Here is a 13995-nt window from a genome sequence, read left to right on the forward strand (position 1 = left end):
TATATATATATAGATAGATAGATACACTGCTGATCAAAAATTTAGAACCACTTAAAAATCTTTAAAAAAAAAAACAAACTTTTTTAAGGATAGATTTTAAACTCTTCTGACTTAAGGTTACCAATACTACAATCTAAAAGGTTATAGAAACAAAAAGGTACATTCCAAAAATTTTATTTTAAAATTTGCATTTTTATTAAATTAGGCTTTTTACACGTAATCAAAATTATCATTTTCAATGGAAAAGTTTTGTAGTATTAGTAGCAGCAGCAGCGATAGCACGGCTCTAAACAACAGGTGGAGTTTTTGTTGTTGCTTTTTATTCCAGAACGATTTCTTTTTTTTTAAATAATTGAAAATATGAATATTATTTTGTTATTAAAATATATAATTATTAAACCAGTCCCATCACACATTTCTGGTCAAATTTTTTAAATATTTATCTATATATATAAAAGTGAAAATGTGTGTATGTATGTATGTTCGCCTTTTGTGTATGTCTAAGAAAGGTTTTTTTCCGGCGGATTCTTGAGGCTGTTGCTTATTTTTAAAACTTTTTATATCATGTCTAAATGATAATATCTACAACTTAACAACGGTGGTCACCTCTCTATTTAATTTGCCCGATTTTGAAACGTTAAATATTCGACATTTTCGGATCGGCACGTGCTGCTTTCATTTTTCGGTATAAAAAAATGAAACTCGATTCAAATCACTGGCCCATGGCCAGTGGTCTCCAGAAAGCGATGTAACGTTTGATCAATGTCAGCTTCGTCATATCAGACAGCTGCTTTAATTTTGAGACGAGATACTCCCCCTAATAAACCTGGAGCTGGTTTTCCCCAAAGTTAGGTAAAAACAAACAAACCGGTTTATTGACCTCATTAAAAACTGTCACGCAGAAAATGTTAACTGCTGAATAGCTATTGCTTACGTCGTTAACTCTACGACTTATACTTGACGTCATACAGTGCGGGCACCTGTCAATTCTCTTCTTACTTAAATAAATTCAAACGTCTTTCATTAACTCATTTTGGCTGGCCGAGCGGTTAACATGTCATGTTTTTTTCACATTTTATTTTCCAATTTCACCTCAGGGCTTCTCGTTCAATCCGACCTACTTACCAAAACTTTTTTTACCCCCCCCCCCCCCCGTGTTTCTTTTTGATTTAAGAGCACACACCTCAAAACACCCGGGCAACGCCAGGTACCACCTGCTAGTCTATATATATAAAAGCGAAAATGTGTGTGTGTATGCATTTTTTTTGTATGTCCGCTAAAGGTTTTTTTCGCTGGGCTTCTCGGGGAGGGGATTACTATGTCTTGCAACTGTTTATATATTCCCTAGATAATAATATCTAAGATTTGCGAACGTGCGTCGTGGCTAGATTTATTTACATCGACTTTTACACAATTCTTGCTATTTCGGCCCCTCTCGTGTTGATTCGACTTTTTCGTATAAAAGCGAAACTGATGTGAAACTAAACAGTTCTCGACCTACGAGCCGGGAGCATCCAGGAACCAATGAAAGTTTGGTCAATGTCGGTTTTCACCCTCATAGACAATTGCTTTCATTTGAACACACTCCCCTAATAGAGGGGGAGCTGGTTTTCCCCGACACGTTGGGGAAACAAAACCAGACAAAATTGGGTAAAAAACAAACCCGCAAAAAAAAATAAATAAATAAATAAAAAAATAAAAAATATCCCACGGTTAAAATTCAGTACGGAATTAATTTCGGCGCGCACCTGCCACTTATGTGTTTATAAATGTTAAGTGCATGTCATTCCCTGGCAAAACAAAACCAGACAAAGTCTGGGAAAAAAAAACACAAAAGAGCTACCCTACAGTAAAATAAGGTGCGGAATTAAATTCCACACGCACCTGCCACTTTTCATTCACTGTGGCCTGATGTTTGACCTCATTAAACACACACCTTCTGTCACATCACTTTTTAATCATTTTATTTCACACATTCTCATTTCTTTGCCATCGTAGTCTGGCAGTAAGTCCTCAGCCTATTAACCTCAAGGGTTTGGGTTCGAGCCTACCTACCTACCTACCAAAACTTTTTTTTTTCTTTTACACATCCAAACACCCGGGCAATGTCAGGTACTCCCGCTAGTATGGTTGAAAAGACAAAAAATAAGCTTTCTAAATTTGTATAATTTGTATGCATTTTTATCCATTTCATTAGTTTTTAACAGCGAATTAAACAGTGTTTTGCTTTGAACAACTGAAAATGTGTAACATGATTTTTTTAGTTCACATGTACGAGCTACAGCCTCATTTATTTTTCATTTCTGTTTTTACAATTTTTCAGTGGATTATTATCGAAAAAAAATGCAAAAAAAAAAAATCAATTTTTAAATATTTTTAGGGGTGCTCAGTTTCTAGTGAAGTTAAGAAATAAAAAATGTCTTAAACTGGAAAGTTTAAAACCAGAATAATGTGTCACTTGGTAAAAAAAAAAAAAAAAAAGATAAGAAATGTAATAGAAAATAAGCCAAATTCATCCAAAATTTGGGAATGATTTGTTAGCTTTAGATTTTTTTTAATGATATTTAACAAAAACGTCCTATGAAATTGAAAATAAAAATCAAATTTATCCAAAATTTGAACAATTTGTCAGTTTCAGCAAAAAAGTATTTTTGATATTTAAATAGGTGGGCAAAAAATACTTGATACTTTTCCAAATGTCACGTTTTCTGTTAGAGTGATGTCACTTGTTTTAAATAAAATTTATTTTTGTCTTTTTGTCTTAGTTCTTGTAAAGTTTCACCCCCTCGTTTACGTTAAGTTTACATATTTCAAAGTAATTTGATGTTCAAAATTTAAACCATAACATTTTCAAAAGTCAATAATTATGAACCATTAATCGTAAATATAAGTGTCAAACGCCCCCTTAAAAAAAAATCCCTTAATCCTACCACTAACCCTAGGTATGAGAAGCAAGCCTCCTAAAATCTTCTTTAACCCTAACAATAATGCTAAGTCTGAGTGGCAAGCTCCTCAAACAAAATTCCTCTGCATGCTATATATAAGCATCTAAAAAAACAAAAGAAATAGATCCTTTCTTAAAATACACATGATTTATCTCCCATAAAAAATAAATCGGTTAACTGTCCTAAAATACTAGAATGGCCTCAAAATAGTGAATTATTTTATATTAAATTTATGTGAAACTAACCCCCATTCTAAATTTTAAAATTGTTTTTGTTTTGTTTCTGTCAAGTCTTCAGGATATTCAAACATAATTTCCCTTAGCCCTAACCCAAAGTCAGAGTAGCAAGCCTTCCCATCCTCCCATAATTGCACAAAATCATCTTAAAACTACACATAACCATCTTAAAGAATAAAAAATAAAAAACAGAATTTATCTTTCAAAAAAAAAATCATTAACTACCCAAAAACGCTAGAAGCCCAAGGCTCAAAATATTTTACATTAATTTCTAAAATAATTTTAGTTTACTTTTCACGATGTTCACACATAATTGCCTAAAAAGGTAGAATCACATATTTTGGAGAGGTGGTCAGATGGCATACAGTGTTAATCTACAATAATACCAAAGAAATATTGCAATATATTCATTTTTAAGCAGTCCTAGATTTCGATTTCTGTTATTTGTACGTAAAATGCATTACAATTCAGCTTTGAGTTCTCTCAGTTTTTTTTTTCTTTTAATGAAGACATGGCATTAAGGAATTGCAGCATATTTATGTGTATTTACTGCAGATTATTTGGAAACCATTAATTTTTTGGAGATTTTCAGTAGCATATTCGGATTCCTTGCACAAAAATACACTTATAGGTAAATTTCATTGCTTAATCTTCTGTTTTAATAAAGTTATAACATTTTTACTGAAAAACTAGTGTAAAAAATGTGACAAAATGCATATGATCTTAGAGGGAAAAATATTCAAACGTGTGAGGCACAAAAATAGTCATAACTTTCTCAATTTCAATCTGATTTTTAAAATTTAAAAAGATTCTTTTTTAGCTCATCAAGCTCTTTCCATGTATGCAATTACTGAGATATTTTAAGCTATCTGGATTGCGATTTATGTTGTTTCACGAGCCAGCAGACCTCAAAACATCAAACCCCAACCCCTGCAACAATTGAAGGAAAACATCAGGAATGAAATAAGGGAGTTAAATCGCAATCCAGAGATTCTGCAATCTGCCATGAATAATGTTTTGGAAAGAGCACAAATATGCAAAGAAGATAATGGGCAACATTTAAAAGACATTTTTTTATAAATAAAGATTGTTTGAATGTTGCATTTTTTTTTAATTTCTCAATGATTTAGTCAAATTACAGAAAGATATCATCAAAAATAAAGCATCCATTTAAGTTCAAAACCCTTCAATGACTTTTTTGGACACCCTATAGTAGAGTGATGGCTTCTAATGATACTTTGAGAATTTTTAACTTTTTTTAAAAATTGTTTTCATATTGTACAATTTTGTATTATCAACCAGAATTTGGAGTTATGTTCTTTTATCAAATATTGGTAGATGCTGCTGGTGTTGTTTAAATGCATAGTAAGTCAGCAGGACAATGTTGTATTATTCTTGTGTTTATTTTCGGAGTTGCATTTTCCTAGAAGGCATTTAAACTTATACACAACATTGGTTTGTTCTAATGTTTTTATAGTCAGTTATAGGAGTTGATTTTAACAAGGCTTGGAGTTCTAAACTTCTTATAAATTTAATTCTACAGTTGCCATCAACAGGAGTTAAGTATCTATGGATGATGCTTTTAATTGTTTTTGATTCATCGCAAAAAATGGTTGCATTTGGTTTTGATAAAATATATTAATATGGTTGGCATTATGGTACTATCAAATATTATTGTTAGGGTTTGTAGGGATTGCAGTGTTAGCATTATTTGTTCATCAACAATATAGTTGGAAAAGTGATTATTGATGAGTACTTGAAAAAATGTTGCCTATATATATATATATATATAGATATATATATATTTATATATACAGGGTGACCCAAAATAAACGGACCTCGTCTCTAATTAGGCCCCATTTCTTAGTGTTTTGTCCGAATGAAATGAAACTTTGGTCATAACTAGTTTATTATATTCAAAACATCACATCAAAACACAAGGGTCTTTGGCCTTTTTTTTTTTCCGTTCTACAGCATATGTTTTAGATGGCCTCCATTTAGCCTTTGTTTTTTTTTGGGGTCAACCTGTATATATAGAAATAAGAATTACAATAAAGTTTACAAAGATAATCCAAAATAGCAAACTTAAAATATATTATAAATATTAAAGACTTAATATTTATGAAGTAAGTCTAATCAGATGCAAAAGCTCAATAAAACCAAACAGGATATAGAGCTTATAAGAAGAACAAAGAATTAATGAAACATGTTAAAAACACTTTTAGAATCGTTAAAACCATATTTACTTTTCAAAAAGGAGACACAAATTAAGTGGATTGTCCTTAATTCGCGAAGTTTCAAAAGAAATACTTTCCTTCTCATCAGAGGGAAGGAAAATAAATGTGCCTAAATATATCAATTTTATATATATATATATATATATATATATATGTAGTTTGAAATTGGTATATTTAGGCAGCATTTTTTCATTCAAGCAAATATTATTAAATACAACGGAGACATTTTGTCTTATAATTCTTATTTTTAATTTTTCAATTTTTCATATTGTCTTTTTTGTTTCAAAATCAAAAATATTAATAAAGGATCCATACATGTTGCTGTTACGAGCGCTTTCGATTCGTCCACGAATCATCATCAGGTGTTAAAAATACAGGATTGCGAAAATGAGGATTAAAAATGAAAACTAAAATATATATAGTCAGTGATGAGTTAAAATAAAAGTCGATTAAGAATAAAAGTCGATTAAAAATTCGAGTGTTAAAACCAGCAAGTTCGTAGACACCATGTACGAAGTCCGTCCAACACGGACTACGCAAGACATTTCAGAACGTTACTGCTTTTTTGAAATGCAATGTCATTTATATTAGGTTGAAGAGTTCTAATGTACGACACTTCAAGAATCTTTAATTTTTTTACATTATTTTCCCGTTGTATAATTTTTGTGTTGTCAACGAGGACCTTTCTAACATTGGAGGGGGGGCAGCTATGTTCTTTTTTAAAATGTTTGTAAATCGCGCTTGTGTCGTTAAGGTGCATAGTTATTCGCCGGGACAATGTTGTTGTTGTTGTTGTATGCCCAATTTATGTATTATTTTTGGAGTTACATTCTCCAATAGAGCATTTAAATTTATACACTACATTGGTTTGCTCCAACGTTTTTATCGCCGGTGAAGAGTTGTTTTTAACCACAAGGTTTTGTGTTCGAAATTTCCTATAATAGATAATAAATTTAATTTTAAAATTACTGTCAACAGGCGTCAAGTATCTTCGTATAATAATTTTTATTGCATTTTCTTCGATTCTGAAATTAGGCGTCATTTGATTTTTGTAAAATATATTAATGGGGTTTGCATTGCGGTGTTGGCTAACGTTATTATTCTGGTTATCGGAAGATTGTAGCATTTTTTTTATTTGTTCATCAACAATGTAATTGGGGAAATGATTATTGAAGAGTACTTGTTTAATGTTTTTTATTTCAATTAGCAATGCTTTTTACAGCACCTCTTTCAAGACAGCACCTCTTTCAAGAAAATTCAATTTTAAAATTCACAGTAGAGTTAAATAATAACAATAAAATTCCATTTCTTGATGTCCTTATTGATACGTCTAATAACACTTGTAATACATCTGTATATAAAAAACCAACTAGCATAAACTCTAGCCTCCTGAACTTTAAAAGTGAATGTCCACAAAGGTACAAAATAGCCATAATAAAAAATTTACTAAATCGCGCTAAAATGATATCCTCCACAAAAAAATTATTAGACGTATCAATAAGGACATCAAGAAATGGAATTTTATTGTTATTATTTAACTCTACTGTGAATTTTAAAATTGAATTTTCTTGAAAGAGGTGCTGTCTTGAAAGAGGTGCTGTAAAAAGCATTGCTAATTGAAATAAAAAACATTAAACAAGTACTCTTCAATAATCATTTCCCTAATTACATTGTTGATGAACAAATAAAAAAAATGCTACAATCTTCCGATAACCAGAATAATAACGTTAGCCAACACCGCAATGCAAACCCCATTAATATATTTTACCAAAATCAAATGACGCCTAATTTCAGAATCGAAGAAAATGCAATAAAAAATATTATACCAAGATACTTGACGCCTGTTGACAGTAATTTTAAAATTAAATTTATTATCTATTATAGGAAATTTCGAACACAAAACCTTGTGGTTAAAAACAACTCTTCACCGGCGATACAAACGTTGGAGCAAACCAATGTAGTGTATAAATTTAAATGCTCTATTGGAGAATGTAACTCCAAAAATAATACATAAATTGGGCATACAACAACAACGTTGTCCCGGCGAATAACTATGCACCTTAACGACACAAGCGCGATTTACAAACATTTAAAAAAAGAACATAGCTGCCCCCCCTCCAATGTTAGAAAGGTCCTCGTTGACAACACAAAAATTATACAACGGGAAAATAATGTAAAAAAATTAAAGATTCTTGAAGCGTCGTACATTAGAACTCTTCAACCTAATATAAATGACATTGCATTTCAAAAAAGCAGTAACGTTCTGAAATGTCTTGCGTAGTCCGTGTTGGACGGACTTCGTACATGGTGTCTACGAACTTGCTGGTTTTAACACTCGAATTTTTAATCGACTTTTATTCTTAATCGACTTTTATTTTAACTCATCACTGACTATATATATTTTAGTTTTCATTTTTAATCCTCATTTTCGCAATCCTGTATTTTTAACACCTGATGATGATTCGTGGACGAATCGAAAGCGCTCGTAACAGCAACATGTATGGATCCTTTATTAATATTTTTGATTTTGAAACAAAAAAGACAATACGAAAAATTGAAAAATTAAAAAAAAGAATTAAGACAAAATGTCTCCGTTGTATTTAATAATATTTGCTTGAATATATATATATATATATATATATATAGCCAAAGTTGAAGTAAATCAAAAGCAACAATGCTTTACTCACAAATTCACATTTCTTTTTTTTGTCTTCTGAGGCTTTCGTTTCCAGAAGTTCACGTTCCAGCTTTTCCAATTGCTTCTCTCGCTAAAAATGCAAAGAAAAATCCAGAAATAATTATCAAAACTAACAAAAAAAAAAAAATTTGATGCATTCAAAATTATAAAAATTTAGTACTTGTACAGTTTAATCAAGACATTAAAAATGAAAATATTGAAAAAAAGGTTATATTGTACGTATCTGTTATGGAATGAAGTTCTCAGAAAAAAAAAATTTCACTTGATTTCATCAGGTAGCTTTTTTTCTTTTTACAGCGAAAAAAAACAATTTGTTATGATACCGAGCAAAAGGTTCGATTTTTAGGAAGAAAAGCTAGAATTAAAGATGGGGAGGGAGTGTCGGCGCTTTACATGGAGTTATCTCCCGTAACGTTTCTAAAAATCCAAACAAAAATTTAAAAAATTCAAAGATGGCTACCTTCAAAAATCCAAGAAAAGTTCAAATATTGAAACAAAAAAAAAAAAATTAAAATCAAATTAAAAAGAATGGAAACATAATTGAGGATTGAGGATTTGGAAGAGAATTTTAATAAATAATTAAGATTTAAATTTGAATTAAATCACCCAGAATGCATTTCCATTTGTGTAAATAAGTAACCCATTTAAACTTATTGTTAATAGTTGAAAAAAAAAAAAAAAAATGAATTACTTAATGATCATTCATTAAAAAATAAAGATTCTCAGGCAATGTCAAATTAAAATTTTTTTTTTTTTTATAAACCATTTTCAGGTTATTTAATATCAAATCCGGTCATATTTATTCACAGTGTTTGGTTTGGTTGTTTTGTAGATGAAAATGTTTTGGTTTTTGGTTTTTGGCTTTGCAGAACATGATTGAGTTTTGCAAAGGAAAAGGCAATAAAAAACAATAACCTCCATATTTTGCCAGGAAACTGGTATCTTCAGACAGCCTGATCTGGTAGCACCAAGAGCAATTAGAATTCATATAGAATATTTGATAGTTGTTAAAAATTTCAAAACAGAAAAAAAAAATGGGGTGACTGCATAAAAACAATCAACAAATAAATCTATCAATTTATATAGCTTTTCTTTTTTAATAAAAATCACTTCAGACAAGACACAAAGTTCTGTCCAGGTTCTCCCAGCGGCCTCCTTTTATGCAGTCGAACCACGAGATTTTGTGTCACTTTGTGAGACTGCATAGTTAAAAAAAGTTGTGGGCGCTGCCATCTTGATTAAGTTAATTAAATGCTTTATCTATTTGGTTAAGAAACAGAAATGACGTCTGTAGCAAAATGTACTATCTGATAATACAGTATAACTTCTGTCTTTAGGAAGCAGATAAATACAGATAAAAAGTAAGCTTTTAATATCAATGTTAGGGCAATTAAGCTGAGGCCTCACCATCGGATATAGTTCAAGGTCATGTCCAGAACCTCAATTTTCTGTGCATTCACTAAGGTTTTGGTGTAACACAAAAAATAGGAAGGGAAAAAACATAATAAAAAAAAAAAGACCACAAAGTGACTCTAACACGCAACAAGTCACCAAGGATTCTCGTAAACGTCTGTCCACATTTTCCCAGCGGCCTCCTTTTATGAAGTTGAGCCATGAGATTTTGTGTCACTTTGCGAGACCGCGTAGTTATAAAAGTTGCGGATAATGCCATCTTGATTCTTCCCCCCATCCTCGACAGATCAATTCCACATGATGCACACACGCTTTAATGGTAAGCCATTTTCTTAGTTTCCTCAATTTTCTGTACGCTCAGATGCATGTATGGAAATAAAAATCATTGTAAAATTTTCTTCTGACCTTTCTGTTATTCCGAGACATTTTCATCAATTTCTGTTTCCGTTTTTCCTTTTCCAATTTTCCAGCTGCAGAATTTATCTCAATTTCTTTGATTTTTAATGACAGGAACGTGTTTAAAACCTAGAAAAAGAAAACGTTAAATTTTATATCAATAAAATAGATAGGAAAGAAAGAGAAAGTTCATTTGTAGTTAAATACAAACCCTTAGTTTCCATAGCCAGTTAGGAAAGAGCCACAAACCAAATAAAAATGTCCAATTCATGACTTAGTTTAAAAGAAATAAAAACATGGTTCCAGTCAAAGGTAAAGAGTTGAAAATTATGAGGTGCCTTCGATAAGTTTCAAAACTTTTTGGTACAGGCATTTAAAATTGTTATTGCTATAAATCTTATGAGATGACTGACCAATTTTTATGGTTTCAGGTTCAAATGAACAGCTACAGCAGAAATTGGAATACAGCCTACTAAAGTCTGATTATCACATCTGGTGATTTTCAAAAATGCAATCTGGACGTGAGGACACTTTAGAAGAAGGATATGCAATAAAATTCTGTTTTAAACTTGAAAAAAATGCCACAGAAACGTATGGAATGCTTCAAACTGCTTTTTGATAATCTTGTATGAATCGAACATCAGTTTTTGAGTGGCATAAGAGATTCAATGAAGGCAGGAAGTCTGTGAGGGATGATGAGAGGTGTGGGAGGAGTAAGGAAGTCAGAACAGCAAAATTAATTGGCTAATTAAGAATTTCATGAATAAGAACCGTCATGTGTTTATAGAGACGATAATTACACAGTTTGATGTCAGTGTGGGAACTGTACACACAATTATTCACGAAGAACTGAAGATGCGGAAGATTTGCGTGAAGTTTGTCCCAAGGATGCTCCATCTTTGTCACAAACTATTTAACCTTTATAGTCCAGACTATGCTCCTTGTGATTTCTGGTTATTCCCTAAGCTCAAGGAAAACTCGAGAGGCTGTCGTTATAAGACAACTGATAAGATGAAAGCGCCCGTAAAGAGGATCGCTGACACAAAAAAGGACTTCTATGAGGCCTTCCAGAAGTTTCATGTGTGTACTATCAATAAAAGTGCCTATACGAAAAGATTCTGGAAACTTATTGAAGGCACATGTTTGAAGTGGTGCAAGAAATTGTTTTAGCAAATTAAAAAAGAAAAAAAAAAATATCATTCCACAAAATTGTTAACTTTCAAATACGCCGAAAGGAACAGAAGACAAATAATAACTCAACTCATTTTTTCCCACATTCCCGAAGGGAGTGCAACTTTGGCATTGGTTGGGAAGCTTGCGTGCTTTAGTGACCCCCAAACCTGAGAGGCTGCAGTTCTGGGAGAGGAAGGTCCTACATCTGCAGAAAATATGACATACTTCAGTGCCGAAAACCCTTTTATTGACCAGGACAATCACCACCATCTCTACCTAAAGAAGAGACCTGGAGGCAGACACCAAGCAGACTAGCTACACCTGGGGGTAGTTGGAGCGAATCGCCCAGGACCGTGGATGCTGGTGGGCTGTTGTGGATGACCTATACCCCTCCAGCGGCTCAAGGCCATGATGATGATGATGATGACGTGATCATCGAACGTTTGCACAAACGTTCTTTTTTATAATCTTTTTCCTTGCTGTACTGTCACACCGCACACAGCTCGGTCATTTGCATACAACTGCCATACGTGCATCCACAGATCATTTTTTTGTCAGAAAGACTGACTTAGTGATAGCCCAGTAACCTTTAAGATACTGGTGCATCTTGTGAATCAGACATATCTCAGTGTTCACTCAGCTTTGGCCGAAACACGACGTCAACAGCCTGATTATGCTGAGCAACAACTTGAGTTTAGCTGCTGTCTGGTGTAATATGCCGATCACCCAATCACAACACGGCGTACTGAATTACAACACTTTTAATGATAAACACAAAAAAAAAATTTTCTTTGAACCTTTTTTTTTTTTAAAACATTTCCTTCAATTATTTGACCCCCCAAAAATAAATTTTTGCTTCTAACCTTTTCTTGACAGTTATTATTAAAAAAAAAAAATAATAAATAAATAAAAAAATGAATAATAAAACACCAAATTATGGTAGGTCGCTTTTGGTTTTTACATTTATTCATTTTGCTTCTTTTTTTTTTTACGTTGCATTATGATTTTGTCGGCAATGCTCGGCATATTCTGGCTGTTGACGTCATGTTCTGGCCAAAGCTGAACAAATGCCGAGATATGTCTGGTTCGATGGATGTACCAAAAATCACTTTATTTCATATATATATTTAGGAGAGAGAGATATATGGAGTCATCTCTGGAAATGGCTGAACCAGTTTACGATCGTAATTTTTAGACTCTAGGGGGCGGGAAGTACGTGGTCTTGCCGGGCTGTAAAATAGACTTAAATATATTTTAATCTATACAAATTTCATATTTATTGTTATAAATTCTTATTAATAATTCTCTTTTTGATATTGTAGCGAATACAGGGTGGCGCAAAACTCACGCACTTCAACATTTAAAGTATTTTACTATTGTTTACTTATTATTTATTTGGTAATTTTTTTTACATTAGTTTTTAAAAATTATATCCTTAAATGGCCACCATTTTCTGCCAGGCTCTAGTCATGACATATTTCATCACACTTCTTAAAATAACAGTCTCTAGTTCTTGGAATCCATGTCTGATGTTGTTTCTATTTACAATGTCTCCCCATGGGACAGAGTTAGACACCAGGGTCGTTTTTTAATGTGGAGAAAAGGAACAAAAATAAAAATTGTCTCAGTCGTGAAGGATTTCTCCTCCACTGACAGAGAACAAGAAATTGAAGTGTAGATCTGAAGAACAGATACTACACTTTGATCTTGACCTGAAGTCCAATGGATTGGTTAGGGTTGGGGTTGGTCTTTGATTCTTCACTTATACTTTTTCTTTAAGACTAGCATTTCAGCCCGGCGTTGCCCGGGTGTTTGGAGGTGTATGTTGAGCAAAAAAAAAAAAGCGGTCAATTTTTTTTAACTTTGAGCCCTATTATGACCCCCTTAACATTTATTGTTTTGGACTCAAATCAAGTTATTAAGTTAGAGCCATACCCAAGGAACCTATATCTAAAATTTCAAGTGTTTAGATCAAAAATTGTCGGAGGAGTTTGGTAGAGTTTTCAAAGGTCAAATCATTGAACTTTGACCCCTTAACAGCCAAATTTCTGGCCGAAAACCGATTACAAAGATTTTCCCAAATCTCCATACCCTGTATATCAAATTTCAAGTCTGTAAACTGAAAATTGACAGAGTTATTGCATAGGGAAATGTAGACAGACAGACACACACACTTTCACTTTTATAGATATATAGATAACGCCAAAGGAAAAAGTCAGGGGCTGTCAAATCCAGTGAATGTGACAGTCAGTTAAAATAAGAAAATCTGCTAACTAAACGCTTGCCAAACAATCTCCTTACATTGACGGGCAGTGTGGGCAAATCATTCCATCTTGTTGGAACCACGTTTCCAGGTTGCCCTGAATAGCTTTAAACAATTTTCACTCATTTGTTGATAGCGCTGTGCAGTTACTGTCACTGCAACACTTTGTCTTCAAAGAAATAAAAATCTATCACTCTTTCCGAGGTAACACTATACTATAACGTACATTTTATTCGATACAATTCACGCTGATGAACGGTTCTTGGACTTTTTAATTGCCAATATTCGGCAGTTTTGCTTATTTACGAACCCATTCACATGAAAATGAGCTTCATCGTCCGTTATCAGCTTATAGATAAACTCATTTAGTTCTCTGGCTAATTGCTGAATGTGGACAGCATAAGTTAATCGAGACTGCAAATTTGTGGGTTGCAATGTCTGCATCATTTGAATTTTGTATGAAAACAGGTGCGATGCCTTCAGAAATCTTTGAAGTAACTTTCTGGACATTCCAATCTGAGTGTCCAGTCTTCGAGTTGAAGTGTCTGGATTTTCAGCAACGCTATCCTGTACGAGTGCTACATTTTCATTTGTACATACTGAACGTGGTCTGCCAGTTCGTGAAAGATCAGTG

General features: G+C 32.7%; 1 protein-coding gene across 1 annotated transcript in view; it reads right to left on the reverse strand.

The window, feature by feature from the left end:
• The window catches only part of LOC145246123 (nucleolar complex protein 3 homolog), an 88053-nt gene that overhangs the window by 29531 nt on the left and 44527 nt on the right, over positions 1-13995 (reverse strand). The window contains exons 11-12 of the mRNA XM_080107971.1: positions 9935-10054; positions 8106-8186 (exon numbers count right to left, since the gene is read on the reverse strand). Coding sequence (XP_079964097.1) covers positions 8106-8186; positions 9935-10054 — 201 coding nt within the window. The remainder of the gene's footprint in view (positions 1-8105; positions 8187-9934; positions 10055-13995) is intronic.

This window comes from Euprymna scolopes, chromosome 23, assembly GCF_053919585.1.
Source record: "Euprymna scolopes isolate OS-2025 chromosome 23, ASM5391958v1, whole genome shotgun sequence".
NCBI classification, from domain to species: domain Eukaryota; kingdom Metazoa; phylum Mollusca; class Cephalopoda; order Sepiida; family Sepiolidae; genus Euprymna; species Euprymna scolopes.